The following is a 16,406-nucleotide window of genomic DNA, read 5'->3' as shown; positions in this document are numbered from 1 at the left end:
ATGGGTATCTTGGGCGGCAATGATCCCCCTTTGGCATGCTTATACCGGAGTATATTGTTAGGTTAATGATATTGAGACCATGAAAGTCTGCTCTTGAAGCTGCAGTTGCCATTGACTTAGATAGTTTATGTTGATGCTTGCGCATTTGAATAATATTTCATGTTAAACATTTCGATATGTTGTGATGCTTTGTAATCTATGGACACTTTGGCATGTACATGAGACGACTCGAGCTGATGGGCGCTGAGAATAATAGTGGCGGTCTACTGGAGCTGCCCTTGGTGGGTACCTTTTCTCGATTGAAGTTCAAGTCTTTACCGTTCTTCTTAATATCTAATGGCAGACAGTCAAGGGTAGCTGCAGTTCAGCGAAGATCGTTGTCGCTATTGAGACAGCACTTTTGCGGTTGGCACAACACCCGATTATGCAAGCTCAGCTGAATGTGGTGATCAGCGACAGTCTAGCTAGACAAGTTAAAGGTCTACGGGCTGGTGCATCAATAATTCGATAATGGAGCTGGATATCCTTGTCTATCGCAGGATATAGCTCTTGGACTACAGTAGTTCGGGACTCGCGAGCCGTCGACTATATGCTGCGAGGTCTGAGGGTTTGAACAACGAGGCCGCCCTGGAGCATACCCAATTGGGCAATTTACTGCATTCCCAGGTGCTAGGCTACACTTTAATCACCAATTGGTTCTGTGGCGACGGTTTACGAAAGTGACCCGAGTCCCAATGAGGTATTATTATCTAGTTTCAGAGCCAGGTCGTTTGCGATTGGGCTGCTGGGAATGAAAGGGATTCGGAGAGGGCTGGTGACTTCCAACACTCTGCCAAATTGGAGATGGCGAGACATTACGATTGTCGCAGGGAGGACCAGCCACAATATGCGAGCTGAACTGCAAGTTAGACGGTGAAGTTAGACGGTGGCTGGTGTCTCAAGTTCATGAGATGCTTCGATCGGAGCGATGTTCCGATATTTGTCGCACTTAGTTTTTAAGCATCTCCATTAAGATTGACAGTTTTAACCATGAGGATGATCAGACGACAATTGATCAGGAATGAAACATGAAACAGAGGAATTGAATTCAATGAACTGACTGACGTCCAAGATCGTCACAATGACGAGATGGAAAACGTGGCATTGAGATGAAGACGAAACTCCAGAGGCCCAAGAGGCGGAGGGATGTTGGTGAATACCCAATATCGAGCAAGGCTCAAAAGTCAAGGCCCAGGCTGGTCTGTCCAGCTCGACAGGGCCTGGAGCCATTCGCTGGGGTAGAAGCTTGGGCCACGAGAGAAACAAAAGAAAACAGACGATGATGCGATGGATGACATCAAGAGCCCACCAGTTAAGAGCTAAACCCCTGTTCTCTTGGTCCGCTTGGCGTGTGGCTTGAGTGGCTTGGCCCGTTGAGTGGCTAGTCTGGGCACAGTTCATCAAAGCCAGCTGAGCAGGGAATCAAGCATCACAATCACAGACAGCACAGGGTTTGTTGTGAAAGTTCTCGATGGGTACAGAGTGGGACGAGTTGAAGTGGATAAGTTGGTTCAAGTGGGGAAAGCATCATCGAAAGATCAGGCTTGAGGAGAACGATGCTGTAGATGACATTAAGCGAAAACCTGACAAGAAGCAAATATAATGCGAAATTGCCATGATTGCACGGACAAATGATAATCAACAAATAGAAAGTCAGGTGTGAGGCCTAATAAATTGCACTGGTCTGTTCCTGAGACATGTACGCACCACCACTACCATAACCATTGACACGATCTCATCTGATTCAGGAATCGAGAAGAAAGTTCCCAGAGGACAAGAAAGAAAAAACAGAACATGATTCCGCTTCCCGGTTGCCAGGGAGTCAAAAGTTGGCTAACATCTCAGCTTGTTTTGTGTGGTTGCCAAGGATGGATTAGTACAGGGTAATTGACCAATCGGAGAGAGCATCAACGCCACTGGCCAACGACGACGAACTTCACCTCGATAATTGGAGATGCGATATCACACGTTACTGCTAAGGTATGGGTGGTCGTTGGAAGATGGAAATCCGGGATAGTGTTTAGATGAAACTGCGGTACTTGATTGTGATTGCCTGGCAAAGATCAAGGTTGCTGTGGCAGGAGCATAACACAACATCAATTGCACTGAACTGAGGTGGGCAAGTACCATCCATAGCCCAGGCAGGGTACTGATTGTTGGCAATCGTCATACCCGTTTCCCTTCCTTCATGCTCCTGTGGCCGTTATCCGGCTCGGCATACGAGTTCCTTCCTGCTTGCCTCAACGGATTCATTCATTCACTGTGATCCAAAAAGAGTTCCGTCATAGACGAGAGCTGATCCAGTTTTCTAGTCTGGTGTGATTAAGTCAAAGTTTACATTTTTTTTTTGCCTCCACAGACTGTATTGGTGATAGGACCGATATCCGAAAGTTTGGCTAGCAAAGAAGCACAGAAGCTACCACGTACGCGCTATTGGCAAACCGAACGAGGACATCGAGTTTTGAATATCAATTTGTTCTCGCATCAGCTCCCGTCTGGTTTCAAAGCCCCAGGCGCCATGTTGTGGGTGCCGATGCGGGTGGTTGGCGATCTAGCGTGGCAGCCCGTCCAGCTACCACCCACCTTGACCTCTTTTTCCATCTCATATGCTGCAGCTTCCCTGATAATATCCGTAGTTGCTGATGAAACAGAAACTTTTACTGGGTAGCTTGCTTTGTCGATTCCTTTACCCCGCTGCAGATACCACAACGCCAAAGTCAATGTGTTCCCCGGGGCGAAAATACAAGAATTTTGAGTCTAAGAACTTTAACTGCGAGGGTCTCGAAGTCACTTACACCAGCGTCACTGACGTGGACAAGTTGCTGAGCTGTGACAGGGGTAACCCACCTCGTCTACAGCTCATGCTCTGACCTCATTGTGTATCTCCAATTACGGCATTGACGTCTGATTTGGATACCCAATTTTGGACGGAATTGACTCAATTATCATGGCGAAGCAAAGCCATGAATGAGAAATTGCTTGGCTCATCGTAATATCCTACTGTCGTTGACAAAACATCCCCGTAAAACAACATCATAGTCAACATGGGGGGCCTCCAAGTGCCTGGCCCTGTCCGTCTGTGTCTTTGACGGTCCGGCCCAGTGGAGTGGACTTTCTAGCTTCCCCGCCAGCAACTGAGCCTTGACTGGACTGGGTCGTATTAGCGTTGGCCCCTCCCGTGCCATCGGTGGTCTCCCTGCAGGCGGTATCCAAGCCAAGCAGCAAGGTACTGACCCAGGTGCAGATTTACGCTTCAATCTGTGATGGCAGTTTCCCTCCCACTCTAAGAGGACGTACGTAGTGACAAGGCAAGATCAAGCCCGTGCCGTGCTTGCCCTGCTAGACCGCCAATGCCAAGCTAGAAAACACACCGTTTAGGCAGGGTACCCTGCCTGCACTTGCCTTACCAGCCGGCAAGCACTGCTCGCTCCTGCAAAGCAAGCAACCGTCACGCCAAGATCAAGATTCTGGCTCCCGCCCACCCACCACTTACTCCTGCCTTTAAAGCTACAGCTTCCTCCTCGCCCTTCCTCTTGTTCCACATCAATATCAACCTTGAGAATTTTTCATTCCAACATCTCAAACATCCTCTCTCCAACAACTCAATCGAGTTTATCTCCCAACCTCCAGCCCCCAGGCCAATCTCATTTCGTCTCACTCTTACACGAGATCGATCACCTTCGTTTGTGCCCTAGTCACATATCAATTACCATCAAGGTAAGTTACTATCTCCTAGTTATCACTCCAGCTACACTATGCATCTTTGCCGGTGCCCTTTTTGCTTGCCCATCAAGTTTGCCTCGTTTCAACCTGGTGATTGTGCAATTCGACACCGGAACGCGAGCACTGAATATCGCATTGCGAGGGGTTGAGGGCTACACACTTCTTGTTCTCGGCTCTTCCATATCTCTGTGATACACGTTCCCTTGCTTTGTCTCACACAAACATCACTCGCGTGCCACAGGAGCAGGCCGCCGGTACTCGTACTTCATTTATTCACGGGTCGTCTCTTCTCCTGCTGGCAGTGATTCACTGCCTAACTTACCCTCGTTTACATCGCTCGCCTAACACGCTCGCAAAACCTACCTTCGTTTACCATCGCTTTCTTACTGTCGCTACAAACTTCGTAAGAAACCTCAACTAATCCACCAAATTGATAACAGATCCTCGATCAAGCAAAATCATCAAGATGAAGTCTTCTTTCCTCACCATCTTCGGCCTGGCTGCTGCCGCCGTTGCCCAGAGCTCTGATGATCTCCCCCAGTGTGGTGTAAGTCTAAATCCAAGCAGTGCACAGCTAGAGCATCTCTGACCAAGAACAGCGTACTTGCGCCGGCAACATGGTCAGTGCCGAGAAGTCCCAGGAACTTGGATGTGACGCCGGCGATATTGGCTGCCTGTGCACCAACCAGGACTTCATCTACGGTCTCCGTGACTGCTCTGCTGCTATCTGCAACAGTGAGCAGGCCGCCCAGGTCCTGAACTATGGTCTTGAGATTTGCCGCCGTAAGCTTCCCCGGTCCCAAAACGAATCAAGATGTCTAACCTTCCACAGGAGCTGGTGTTCAGATCACTACTGGTGCTTCTGGCGAGGTTTCGGCCACGGCTACTGGCTCTGGCGCCGTTCGAACCGTCCTTAGCACCCTTACCTCTGGCGACTCTACCATCACCTCTGCTCTCTCCACCATCAGCGGTACTGCTACTGGCGCTTCCGACGATGTTTCCGTGAGCACCTACACCAGCGTCCTCACCAATTCCGAGGGAGATGAGTTCACCACCACCGGCAAGGCTATCCTCGGCGGTGCAGTTGTTACCACTTTTACCTCTGGTGGCTCTACTATCGTTTCTACCATTGCCTCTGGTGCTGAGTCCGAAACCTCTGGTGCCGAGTCCGCTAAGGTTACCACCTTCACCTCCGATGGTACTGAGATTGTCCGAACTCTCGTCACCGAGACTGCCTCCACCGACTCTGCCGCATCCGCCGAGGTCACCACATTCACCACTGATGGCACTGAGGTTGTCCGAACCCTTACCACCGTTACCAGCGGTTCTGAGTCCGAGTCGGTTTCGGAGACCGTTACTGACGCCTCCACCGCCACCGAGGGTGCTACTGATGCTACTGGTACTGATGCGTCGGCCACCGCCACCAGCACTGACAACGCTGTAAGTTCATACACTCCTATGTTCTATTGGAAATCTCTAACTTTCATTCAGGCCGCTGCTCAGATGACTGGTGCCCCTGTTGGTGTCATCGCCGCCGCTGGTATTGCCATGCTCCTCCTTTAAATCAGGATGGATGAAAATTTGATGTTTGATGCTTTTACGTTGCACATGTTTGATACATAATTCACGCCTGTACCTCGATCTTTTGGGACCCTTCGCATATTTCCTCGGTGCAAGGAGTCGGTCTGCAGGGGGAAATCTTCACATAATGGTGAATGGTATGAATGGACATTCGGGTCAGGTTTTTCGAGGGTTTAATGATGCATACGGCTTATCTCTCCTTTAATGGAAATGACGCGAAATGTGAGAATGGACGGGATCTTGATACTGTTTGTGACAGATGAAGAAGGGGGCGGTGGCGTGGGAGATGACGACGGGAAGCGGCAGATTTGTGCTGCCGTGACACAAGCGCAGCCTGTACATGTCGTCTCTCATGGTTACATGGGTTCTGGGATGGTGGTGATACCCGGCCTACGGCCTGACTTCGGAGGTGGACTTTGCTTCTCACATTCATTGGGAAATAATAATAGATAATCTTCTTCAAAGAATGTGTGCAATTCGTATTCAGTGTCATTTGATGTATTACCATGGTATGAAGGTGTTAAAACCAGACAGAATCACATGTCAAGCTGCTCGTTTCATCTAATAGAGGAGCTTGGAACCTAGTTTGCACTGGTAGGTTTTCGATAGGAGAACAGGCCGTGGAGATTCTATAGGGGACCGATATTAGATATTCATTCTTCGTACAATTTATTTACAACACAACCAATTTTTTCAAACAACGCTGCCAGCTCATAAGCGTAGGTAGTTATAACTAGATACATATCCCATTGTAACGCCAGTCAAGTCATCAAGCAACATATATGAACTGTCTAGTCCATCATGGACTTGCCAATCTCACTCTGCCAGTTCTCTGCTCGCTCGAAACCATTAGAGTGGGTTTGGTAATCGAAAAGAGCTTTGGCGACGTCCTCCTTGGAAGTAAGGACAAAAGGACCATATTGGATAACAGGCTGATCAAGAGGAATACCAGCGATGAGGGCTTATCAAGATGTTAGTGTGTATAATTTCCTGGGGGTGAATGTTTTACATACCTAGCCGAGCGGGTTTCGAAGCACCGGCGTCAACCTCAAAGTGAACAACATCTCCCTGCGGCTCAAAGACAATGTTATGGTACTGCTCGACAACACGTCGCTGGTCATCCTTGCCAACGATAACATCTCCCTCAAGAGTGTAGGCAAAAGCGTTCCAGTTTGCGGGGAGAGGTTGGGTAATCTTGCCACCAGGGCGGATCTCAATGTCGAGGAACCAGACGGGTGTGTAGGCGAGATCCTTGACAGAGTCAATGCCGTGGCTCTGGCCAGAAATGACCTTTACGGTGACCTTGTCATCGTCAACCTTGGCGATGGGGATCTCGGAGCCACGGAGGTCGCGATACCGAGGTTCGCAAGCCTTTAGGTCCTTGGGAAGGTCGACCCATAGTTGAAGACCGACGTTTGCGCTGCCATCCTCGTTTTGTCGAGGCATCTCAGCGTGCACAATGCCTAGGCGATGTTAGTACGATCCTGCTATTTAGGACTAGTAAGTGGTTCATACCTTTTCCAGCAGTCATGAACTGAAGGTCACCGGCGGAGAGAGTACCTCTATTGCCAGCAAAGTCCTCATGATCCATGCCACCCTCAAGGAGATATGTGATAGTCTCCTGGCCACGATGAGGATGGTCAGGGAAACCAGCACCCGGCTTCACGGAGAAGTGATCGAGCATGAGAAAAGGAGAAAAGTTGCGGAGCTGAGGAGTGCCAATTGAGCGACGAACACGTGCACCAGCTCCTTCGGACTGCTCAACGGCCAGGAAGACCTTGCGAACAGCTCGAGTGACAGACATTTCTGTGGCGTAAAGGTGTTGTTGTTTGTGGTGAGTGTTGGCCTTGTCGAAAGCAGTCAGAGAGGTGAGAGTCCCTAGGAATTCAAAGGTTGAAGCTACTGTGTTCTTGATACGATGTTGGAACAATGCAATAGCTGCTAGAGCAATGAATACTGGTATGAAGATGGAACGAAAAAGGGTCATGACCAGGGATGGCGGTTGAGCAAGGGGATTTATATACTACGAGAGACAAGGCCGGATGAGAAGATGAATTTACAAGCACGGCAAATGCAGGGTCCTACGAGTAGAAATAGATAGAATAAGCCGTGGATGGCATTGGATCGAATTGATCCGTGGTGGAGGTTAGAGATGTTTAGTCAATGTTACATCAGCAGCTAAATTGTGGTGGTTTGCTTTGCATGGAACCCCGATGGACCTAGAATGGAATGGTCCCCAATTGCTAAGGCTGACCAAGGCGATGAATGTCTAATAAGTGGAGATAATGACTAACGTAAGATCTGATATCCGTATTTCCGACTATTGCCTACCCTACACCTCCGTCTTGGTACCTACCTATCTTAAGCTTTCATCTACGACCTTGTTCACTTCATTGAAGGAAGTTCATTGGAACATGGAAGCGATGCATTCTTTCCATTTGTATGTGGCCGTTTACTTAAACAGAACACGCCACACTTCTCGCTTTGGAATTTCTCCTCAGCATAGAACACACTCCAAACATTGACGAACCTTTTCAAAACATCGCGACAGTTCTGTGTCGATCGTCTATATTGACAAATGCCAGGACCGGTCACCATTCAGTCGCCCTGGTACGATAATGATAGGCAACTTAAGGACCCGAGACCTCGTTTGGAGTGGGACGAAGTCACAGAATGGGAGGAGGCGAATCTTTGCAACAAGATAACCATATTCGACTTGCCCCTCGAGTGCCCCTTTCCTCTCACCAACAGACGAAATGCTTGCGCCCTGATCGAAAATTTCTTAGACGCCGTCAGATACCACAGGGAACTATTTCCCTACTGGCGCAGGCGCGCCATCAAGTACTTTATCTGGCGTGAAATGTTCGTCATCAGGAACAACGACGAGTGGAAAGATTACAGGAACCACCCCCTGTACAAGCACCGTGACGTGCTCAGGCGCTGGGCGAAGAAGCAATTCCATAATGCAATGGAACTTGCATCTGCTTTGCTGTTTGTCCTCCACGGACTCTATACCAATGACTGGGAGCTTGAGTTCCTCTTGAAGGGGCAGCAGAAACTCATCGATACATACAACATGTGCGATGTCAATATGACGATATGGAACAGGGACAAAATGCTCGACATCCTGTTCATTGAGTGCGAATGGCTCAAAGACACGCTCCTCGAAGCGCACATGAAGGAGAAGAAGGAGATGGATGAAGAGTGGGAGCACAGACAAAGAAAGACACTCGAAGAAATGGAGATTTTTATCGATGAGTCACCAGAGCCTATGGAAGAGGGCGAGGACGAGGATAATGATACTGATAATGCTCAAGACAACGCTCAAGACAACGCTCAGGACAACGCTCAGGACAACGCTCAAGACATCGATCAAGACAACGCTCAAGACATCCATCAAGACATCGATCTAGGCATCGATCTAGGCGCCGCTCAGTACGTCGATATATGGGACAATATTGTCTCGAGGGCCCTTGCACACAAATGGGACGATAAAACTTTCGCCCAAGAATTGGAGAAAAAGTATGAAAGGCAGGAAAAGGACCTTACACAATGGGACGCCCAATGCTACGCCCAAGGTCTCAGTGATAGTCTCGTTCGAAGTATGGCTCAAATTCTCAAATATGACTTAGAGGACGCTCAGGATTTCGCTCGGCTGCGTGCTCAACGCATTGCTCAACGCCGTATTCAGGATACCAACGTAAGGGAAGCCCGATGTATTGTTCAAGAAAGATTTAAGCAACGTAATCGACGCCAGGCTCTAATTTGCGATCAAATCCGAGCCCAACGTCAGGCGCAGGGTCGCACTCGGGATCGCATTCTAAGCCCTCAAAACGAGGATCAAGATATTGCTCGAAATAATGCTCAACGTATCGTTCAATATTTCGATCGGGACACCCTCCAAAATACCATTCAGAATCTGCCACCGGGAAATACTGAAGATAGCGTTCAAGCTTTCATGAAAGGCGCCTATCAAGAGCTTGTCCAAGGCATGGCACGAGACAAGACTCAATATCAGCTCACTCAACGTCCCGCTCATCGGACCGTACAGGAGACCGTTCGAGAGACCACTCAAAATACCACCAAGAAGAATGGTCAACAAGGAACCCAGAACAGCCTCCAGGATTTCACTGCAACGGCGCCTCATCGTCAACGAACAGAGTCGCAGGCTCCTGAAAAGCCAATCAATACTGCTGTTCCACCTGTAAACCCACGTTTTACTCTTCCATCGAGGTCAGTGGACGATGATGGGGATATATATGGTTATAGTGGGAACGAGGAAGACAACACTAAAAAGAAACAGTGAAGTCGCCGTTCAGGTTTCTGCACCATGAGGGAGCCCGTCCTTGGAGTAACTTTTGCAAGGCAGTCTTGGTTATATGGCTGGTGCATAGGATCTAGAAGCACCCAAGGATTACATATGGCGCTGAAGTCAATATCAAGCAACACACGCAGTTCACTCTTGAGAAGGTTATTGATGGCAAAGGAAGTGAATGCCGAGAGAATGATAAGGGACATGCTGATGCAGGCAGCGCTACGGAGAAATCGTGTATGAGCACAATTACGTTAAGTTTAAGTTCAGGGTAAGGTTGGCAAGAGGCCTAGTATTCAGAGGCATAACTACCGAACCTCATTATATCAGCTTTTAACGACACGGGTCCATGTCTAAGGACTAAAGCGTTTCCAACAACACCGCGTTCCCAGTCCAACAAAAAAGCTGGAGGATGGGTGCATCGTCAACAGTATAACTTGATAGAACGAAAGAGAATTAGCATATGACGAGTAGCTAAAGCTCCTCGCCCCAAGTGTCTTCATCATCAATGTATCCCATACCGCGAAACAGGCGCAGTGTCTTCGACGCCTGGGGGTCGCAGAGCAATACATCGTGTTGTCTCAGATACTCAGTGACCTCCTGATACACTTTCTCAGATCCGGCTTTCGGGGTAGACAGTTCAATCTCTATAAGGTGAAGCTCCCCAGCTACTACATCATCCAGCTTCGCTTTGTGTCCTAGTATTCTTAACTTCCACTTGCCATCTGGGAACGGCCCGTAGGATACAAGGCCATCCCAGTCAATGTCGTCGTACTTTTCTGCAAAGCGAACTTGGTCATCGCTCCAGATCTCTTGGGTTGGCTTGTCACTGAGGAGGTACCGCTGGGCACAAGTGAATGGGACGTTGTCGCCGTATCGATCATAGACGCAATGGGCGCCAGGAGGAATGCGCTCTGGTTTCTCATCGAAGCGGACCTTGATGACAGAAAATGGGTTTCCTTTGTTCGTCTTTGTGCGGAACATGACACCTTGTTGCGCATGAGTTGGGGGCATGGTGTCGAAATAGGTGATCGGGTTGCGTTTGTAGGGCGGGCGAACTGTTTCCCCTAGTTTCTCGAGGACGGCTTCTCCATCACGATCACATAGTGACCACTGAAGATGTATCTCTTCACAGGTGGCTCGACTCAGAGACGAAGTCACAAACAGCGCAAAAGCAACAAGGTTGTAAAAAATCATATTGATGGAAATCGATTATAGTACAGCACCTAAAAGTAACCATACGGCATCTACCGAAGAAAGACAGGTAGAGAGATTGGGACTGACGGACGGGAATATAAAGAGGAAAAGCAGCCGCAGTAGCAGTTGTACCACTTGGCATAACCATCTGAGTCACTGAATGTGTGACAAACATCTTTCTGTCTGTGCACACCATTTTGCTTTCGCGACAGTATCAATTACCGCGCATCGTGCAATCAATCCATAATTTTCGCATCTGACCGTGTTGAGGCCTGACGTTGATCGCCGATTGACAGGTCCTCACAACCAATTGAGCTGAAGTAGTTGAGCAGCTGACATTTCGATCCGCATCGAGCCGTCCCTTAGCAGGCGGAGATGTTCCTTCATGTCAGAACTAAAGTGAAACATTGGAAGATCCCCAAGAGAGCTGGCGCAACTACCGCCGCTTGGATTCACGGCGTCCAGCGATGTGATTCGCAAAGCGAGTCCTGAATGTGGGTTGACAAGCTGTTGTAAGATAACAGGTGACCATGATGGTGAAAGCAGTGTTGCTTTGTGAAATGTGAAGGCTATCGTTATATGGACTTTTGACAGTATCCCTGGTAATGCGCTAAGTGAGTTTCGAAATTAGGCCAGTTATACTTGCAAATCTCAAGATTCGAGAATCTTCAGGCATTGGGAATTGGAGTTGAATATTTCGAGACTGGGATATGGCTTGCGCCGCGATGATGCAGGGAAACAAGCCCAGAAGAAAGGCCATGAACTATGATTATCGGAAACAAGCCGAATTTGAGGGTCTTGCATATGGTCCAAGATAATCCGAAGAGCCCTTGTAAGTCAGATCAATCAAAACAAGCGGATCTCCGACGCATGAGCACAAGCATGAAGAGTAAGGGAACATGCAAGTTATGTAGGGCTGTTGACTAGCCCGAAATCAGATGCTAGGTGTAGAGGCCCACATTGACCGACGGAAGCTATCGTGCTGGGGTTGAGCTACCACGATCACGATAGGTATAGCGATAAAGAAATAACGAAAAGATTTGTTTTCGACATGTGATATTGAGGGGACGAGTGGCCCTAGCCGTGGGGCTTCGTGAGTCGCTCACCAAAGACTCAGAGAAACGGCGTTTCAAGAAAATATGCATCCTGTCGTGACCACGATACGCTGAAATGACGCGGCGCAAATTTGACGAAACCTGAGAGGAAGATTCCCATCGCAGAAGACGAAGAAGAGTCGTGAAGAAAGAATATGGCAATCATGTAAAGTGTGAATGCTTAAGCGGCTGGTCACCCTGTGCGCCGACCAACAGTTAGTTGCGCAGAGGAACGTGTGTGCTAGAGAGAGGAATGCTGGCGTTGTTCACTGGTGATCACTTGCAGATCGTGAGATTTTGTATTGCTGGCATGCGTTGCCGAGCTTGCGCAATGAGCCGTTGAATATACTGTCGATCAGGGCTACACAAGCGCATCCGTCTGCTTGATTTGAGACTTTCAAGGGGGCAGCCACGTCTAATCAATTGATGAATTCATCGCCCATCACTCAGTCATCACTCAACATGTAATTCCTGACATGTGAAAGTGGCTGTAAGTGGGTCGTAGACGACTTCAGTGACAGGGTGCATGCCACGTAGCAGGGGACCCTTGGGGTTTTTGGGTGATCGGTCGATAAGGTAATAGAGCGATTCCGTTAACGTGATGAGGCTATGGAGCAAATGTCGAAAAAGGAATCGAGTTCGTAACCACGAGACGGAGCCGCTTTTCTGGAAGCGACATTTATTCTTTCTTCTCCTGGGATCCGAGGCCGGCAGTCGAGCTCGTGTCTGATATGAGGTTTAACCGCGGCAGCAGCTGGACTGCCTTTCGCCAAGTCGGCAGCAGAATGAGAGGTCTCTTATCAATGCGAATGCTTCACGTGGCGGCTACATCAAGAGTGATGAAAAATGTCCTTCCTACATATACGCGGACTGCTACCCTGTTTCCAAGTAGGTTTAGGGGTGAATAGCTGACAAGCTAAGTGCCTGCCACATGGCTGAGACTGGACGAGGCGACGATTGGTTCCTAGCGAAGGGGAGATGAGGAGTTGCTGATCCGACCTGATCGTTGTTGCTAGGTTGAACGGATAGCTAAGGCTTGATAATGCCCGAGATAAGACATACGGAGTACGGACTGTACAGATGAGGATTGGCCGTGGACCGAGCGCTTGCAGAGGTAATGCGAGGGAACACAGACTTGGAAAAGCGTAGTGTTGAAACGCATCATGACGAAGATTGATTTGTATCTGGTCCTCTATTGCATTGCATTGCGTGGTATTGCACTCCACGGAATTGGCCATTGGCCATTATCTCCGAGGAGAGGCAACGCTTCCACGAAGTTCATGTGCCAACTGTCCGAGCCCGCGGACCAAGTTGATAAGCCGGCTGGAGACAGTGGAGATATCATAGTCCAAAATAATAAGTCTCGTTCACTTGAATGTCATTTCGTTCGGAACACCCAAAAAGGAAGATATATTGTTTGCATCAAGAGCTCATTCTTGTTTGATTGGCGCCAAGGATGCGTGGCGTCGATGTTGAATTGCAATAGCTGCACTCCTTGATCTGATGAGAGGGGGATTCTATAGCTCAGGCTCTTTTGTTGGGGAGCTTTGAGTCGAACTGAATCTTGGTGTTGGTTACCTACCTACCTATGTTTGGAGAAAGGAAAACGTTATTGCTTGGAGAGTGGGGGGAGGGGCCACTTTCACATGTCATGGAGATCATTCCTGCCCTGCCTGCAGGGACATTAATGACTTTACGCGAGGAGCAGGGGTACGTACCTAATTAATGAGCTCCCGTCTTCCCGGGGCGAGCCATTTGATCGAATGGCTGTTGAGGAAAGAGATGAAACGAGGAATGAACACCCAGAGACAGGGCATGCGGCTGAGTCGAACGATTGCCTATCTTTTGGCTGTGATGGTGTCACAAAGGCCCAACAGCACCCCACCAATGCCTGTACTGACTGATACTGACTGATACCTACCGCTGTGGTCTTTGATGGGGGCTAAAAGAATTGAAAAGCATGTATGTGGCTGAAATGGCATTCGAATAGCCTCAATCAAAGACTCAGAGGAGATGTAATGGCATCAATCTTCAATATCTTCCTCATCCAATATCAAAAAAGGGAGGCTCACAAGAAACAAACTTGAATCAGCCACAAGATAGTAGTGAATGTCCAAGCTAAGGTCAGTACGTCAAAGTATCCACTCAGCCCAAAATAGCTCTAAAGATACCTTGTCTAGTACAAGCACATGTTTGCGCATTTGCACATGCAAATTGATTGCTCCCGTGCCTAACACTCACTCCTCCAAAATCCTCGCGATGGCAAAAAACAGCTGCACCTTGATATTTGCTGTATCGTAAAGGTGGGTTACTTTCCGGAATTTTTTAGCCCCCTATCTAAGTACTACCTACTGGACAGCACTTACAGCACACCCAAAGCGCATTTATTAACCTAGATAGGCCCTTTCCTCTTCATTTTCCCTTCTTCCTCCGACTTCTTTTACACCAAAAACTGTAGGTACTGAGCTTCCATACTGTGGCGTCCCACCAACATCATCTCTCTCTCCTCTCCCTCCTCTCACCTCAGACGTAACCCACACACAGATACACTCTCCCCATCTTCCTTGTCCATCCTGTTCCCTTTTATTAGCCTCTGCAGGTCCCCTTCAATTGCGACCATCCCACTTTCCCACCGTCTTATTCTCTTCTATTCATCTATCCTACACCATCACATCCCACCTGAAGCTCCTCTTGGAAAGAAAATTGCCGTTCCTGACTCAAAATCAAGCTCATCTACCACTCGTCATCGAACGTCATCACGATTTCGACAAGCAATTGACTTTATCTCGAACCTTGCGACTTCATCACTTGCACCGATTCTTTGCGAGCAATCCTAAAAACAAAAGCTACCATGTCTCACCAAGTTAACGGCGACGTGAGCGCTGCTCAATATTCTGCTTTCGTCCAGGTAATTGTTGAATAGCTCATCGCTTCGCGACCCAACCTAACCTGTTTGCAGCATCTCCTCAACTACCCTGTCATTAGCGACGGCGTCCACACCTTCAAGTCCAACGAATTCGGCCAGCGCTCCATCAAGCTCACCGACGCCGCTTACCAGACCTTCGCCGCTCCAGTCGTCCCCTACTTCGCCAAGCCTTACCAATATGTCTCTCCCTATGTCCAGAAGGTCGATTCCCTAGGCGACAAGACCCTCGACCGTATCGACGAGAAGTTCCCCGTCGTCAAGAAGCCCACCGATGAACTCTACCAAGATACCCGCGCTCTCATCCTCTTCCCAATTCAGAAGGGTCTTGAGGGTAAGGACCACGTCTTCCAGGTCTACAACTCTGAGATCAAGAAGGTCGAGCAAGGAGGCCTCGTCGCGCACGGAAAAGCTGCCGTTACCACCGTCCTCGTCGTTAGCAACGAGACGCTCTCTTGGTTGAGCTCTTTCCTGCACCAGAAGAAGGCCGAGACCACCACTGCCGTCAACGAGAAGATCAACCAGTAAACGTCTCATTCTCACTCAATGACCATGGGACCGCGAGCCTGATGTGATGACCGTCCGCAGCTGGATCATACCTATACCCCTCCCTGTTTTCCTTTTTACTCGGAATTATTTCTTGAAACCATGGCATTTCCCGCTGTACTTCTTTTTCTTTACTGATTCTTGGAGTTTCGAATGATACGGGGGCATACACCGTTGCAAATCCGCTTATGACTCTCGAAATTGTCTGATGCGCCTCTTTGGTCGCGCTGAAAACATGATTTCAATGGTTGTTTCAGCCCCGAGAAATAAAGTTGTTGAATTCGATGTGCATCTCTTTCTGTCATGTCTCATCGGCGCAATGCGGGTTATCTACCTACCGTTTCTCTTATTTCTCTCTTCCCGCTTCAGGATTTTTAGCGGATGATGGGGTGGCTAGCGAAAGGTGCTGATGAGATATGGTGACCAGACGATTGTGTATCCTCGAGATGTGTATGTGAGGGATAGCCCGCGGCGAGGGGGTTCAAATCGTCAAAATGATGTGGACTTCGAAAGACTTGAAAACGACTTAATAGATTTTTTTTTTTGTATTCTAAAGTGAAAATTGAGTGTGATACTGGACCCTGTCTTTCCTGAACGGGTGAGTGATAACCAAATTTGTATGCAATAGGAGACACAAACTGGGAGAAGTGAAACAAAAGAACTTGTCAGCTTATAGTACCGTGACCGTGATGCAGTGGTTGTTCTTAATTCCGTTTACCATCACAACGGTACGTGATAGCGCCTAAGCTCATGATCACCTGAAGATTCAGGTAGTACACAATCTGGTGATGTCCAGGAAAGTCTATCGACTTGTGTCAGACTGTCTGAGGAAGCAGATAGCCACGGTAGGATCATCAAATAAACATTAATTAATTTGAGATTCTCGCCAAGTAGGCTGAAGGAACAATATAACCGGATTAGATTAGTACTGCAGTTAAGCTGGCTGTTCTTCCACTATCATCCAACGGGAGTAAATTTCCCTGCGTTCATA

The 16,406-nt window shown here is 48.5% G+C and overlaps 5 protein-coding genes; 3 read left to right on the top strand and 2 right to left on the bottom strand.

Annotated features, from left to right (window-relative positions):
* Positions 1-4,228: 4,228 nt before the first annotated feature.
* FFUJ_13406 (uncharacterized protein) lies at positions 4,229-5,325 on the top strand (the record flags this gene model as incomplete). XM_023576088.1 has 4 exons in its annotated part: positions 4,229-4,309; positions 4,362-4,545; positions 4,595-5,202; positions 5,254-5,325. The coding sequence occupies 4 exons, from the start codon at positions 4,229-4,231 to the stop codon at positions 5,323-5,325; spliced, it is 945 nt and encodes a 314-aa protein (XP_023429293.1).
* An 809-nt stretch (positions 5,326-6,134) lies between these two features.
* On the bottom strand, positions 6,135-7,330 carry FFUJ_13405 (related to pirin; the record flags this gene model as incomplete). XM_023576087.1 has 3 exons in its annotated part: positions 6,135-6,304; positions 6,357-6,806; positions 6,859-7,330. 3 exons carry the CDS (start codon positions 7,328-7,330, stop codon positions 6,135-6,137), a joined length of 1,092 nt encoding a protein of 363 aa, XP_023429292.1.
* A 591-nt stretch (positions 7,331-7,921) lies between these two features.
* FFUJ_13404 (uncharacterized protein) lies at positions 7,922-9,649 on the top strand (the record flags this gene model as incomplete). The annotated part of the gene is made up of 1 exon (XM_023576086.1): positions 7,922-9,649. One exon carries the CDS (start codon positions 7,922-7,924, stop codon positions 9,647-9,649), a length of 1,728 nt encoding a protein of 575 aa, XP_023429291.1.
* Positions 9,650-10,129: 480 nt separating this feature from the next.
* On the bottom strand, positions 10,130-10,852 carry FFUJ_13403 (uncharacterized protein; the record flags this gene model as incomplete). Its single annotated transcript, XM_023576085.1, has 1 exon — positions 10,130-10,852. The coding sequence occupies one exon, from the start codon at positions 10,850-10,852 to the stop codon at positions 10,130-10,132; it is 723 nt and encodes a 240-aa protein (XP_023429290.1).
* Positions 10,853-14,797: 3,945 nt separating this feature from the next.
* FFUJ_13402 (probable CAP20-virulence factor) lies at positions 14,798-15,397 on the top strand (the record flags this gene model as incomplete). XM_023576083.1 has 2 exons in its annotated part: positions 14,798-14,854; positions 14,906-15,397. 2 exons carry the CDS (start codon positions 14,798-14,800, stop codon positions 15,395-15,397), a joined length of 549 nt encoding a protein of 182 aa, XP_023429289.1.
* Between the last annotated feature and the right edge of the window lie 1,009 nt (positions 15,398-16,406).

This window comes from Fusarium fujikuroi, chromosome FFUJ_chr04 (assembly GCF_900079805.1).
Source record: "Fusarium fujikuroi IMI 58289 draft genome, chromosome FFUJ_chr04".
Classification (NCBI taxonomy): domain Eukaryota; kingdom Fungi; phylum Ascomycota; class Sordariomycetes; order Hypocreales; family Nectriaceae; genus Fusarium; species Fusarium fujikuroi.
Note: the sequence above shows the minus strand (reverse complement) of the source record. Positions and strands in the feature narration are given on the sequence as shown.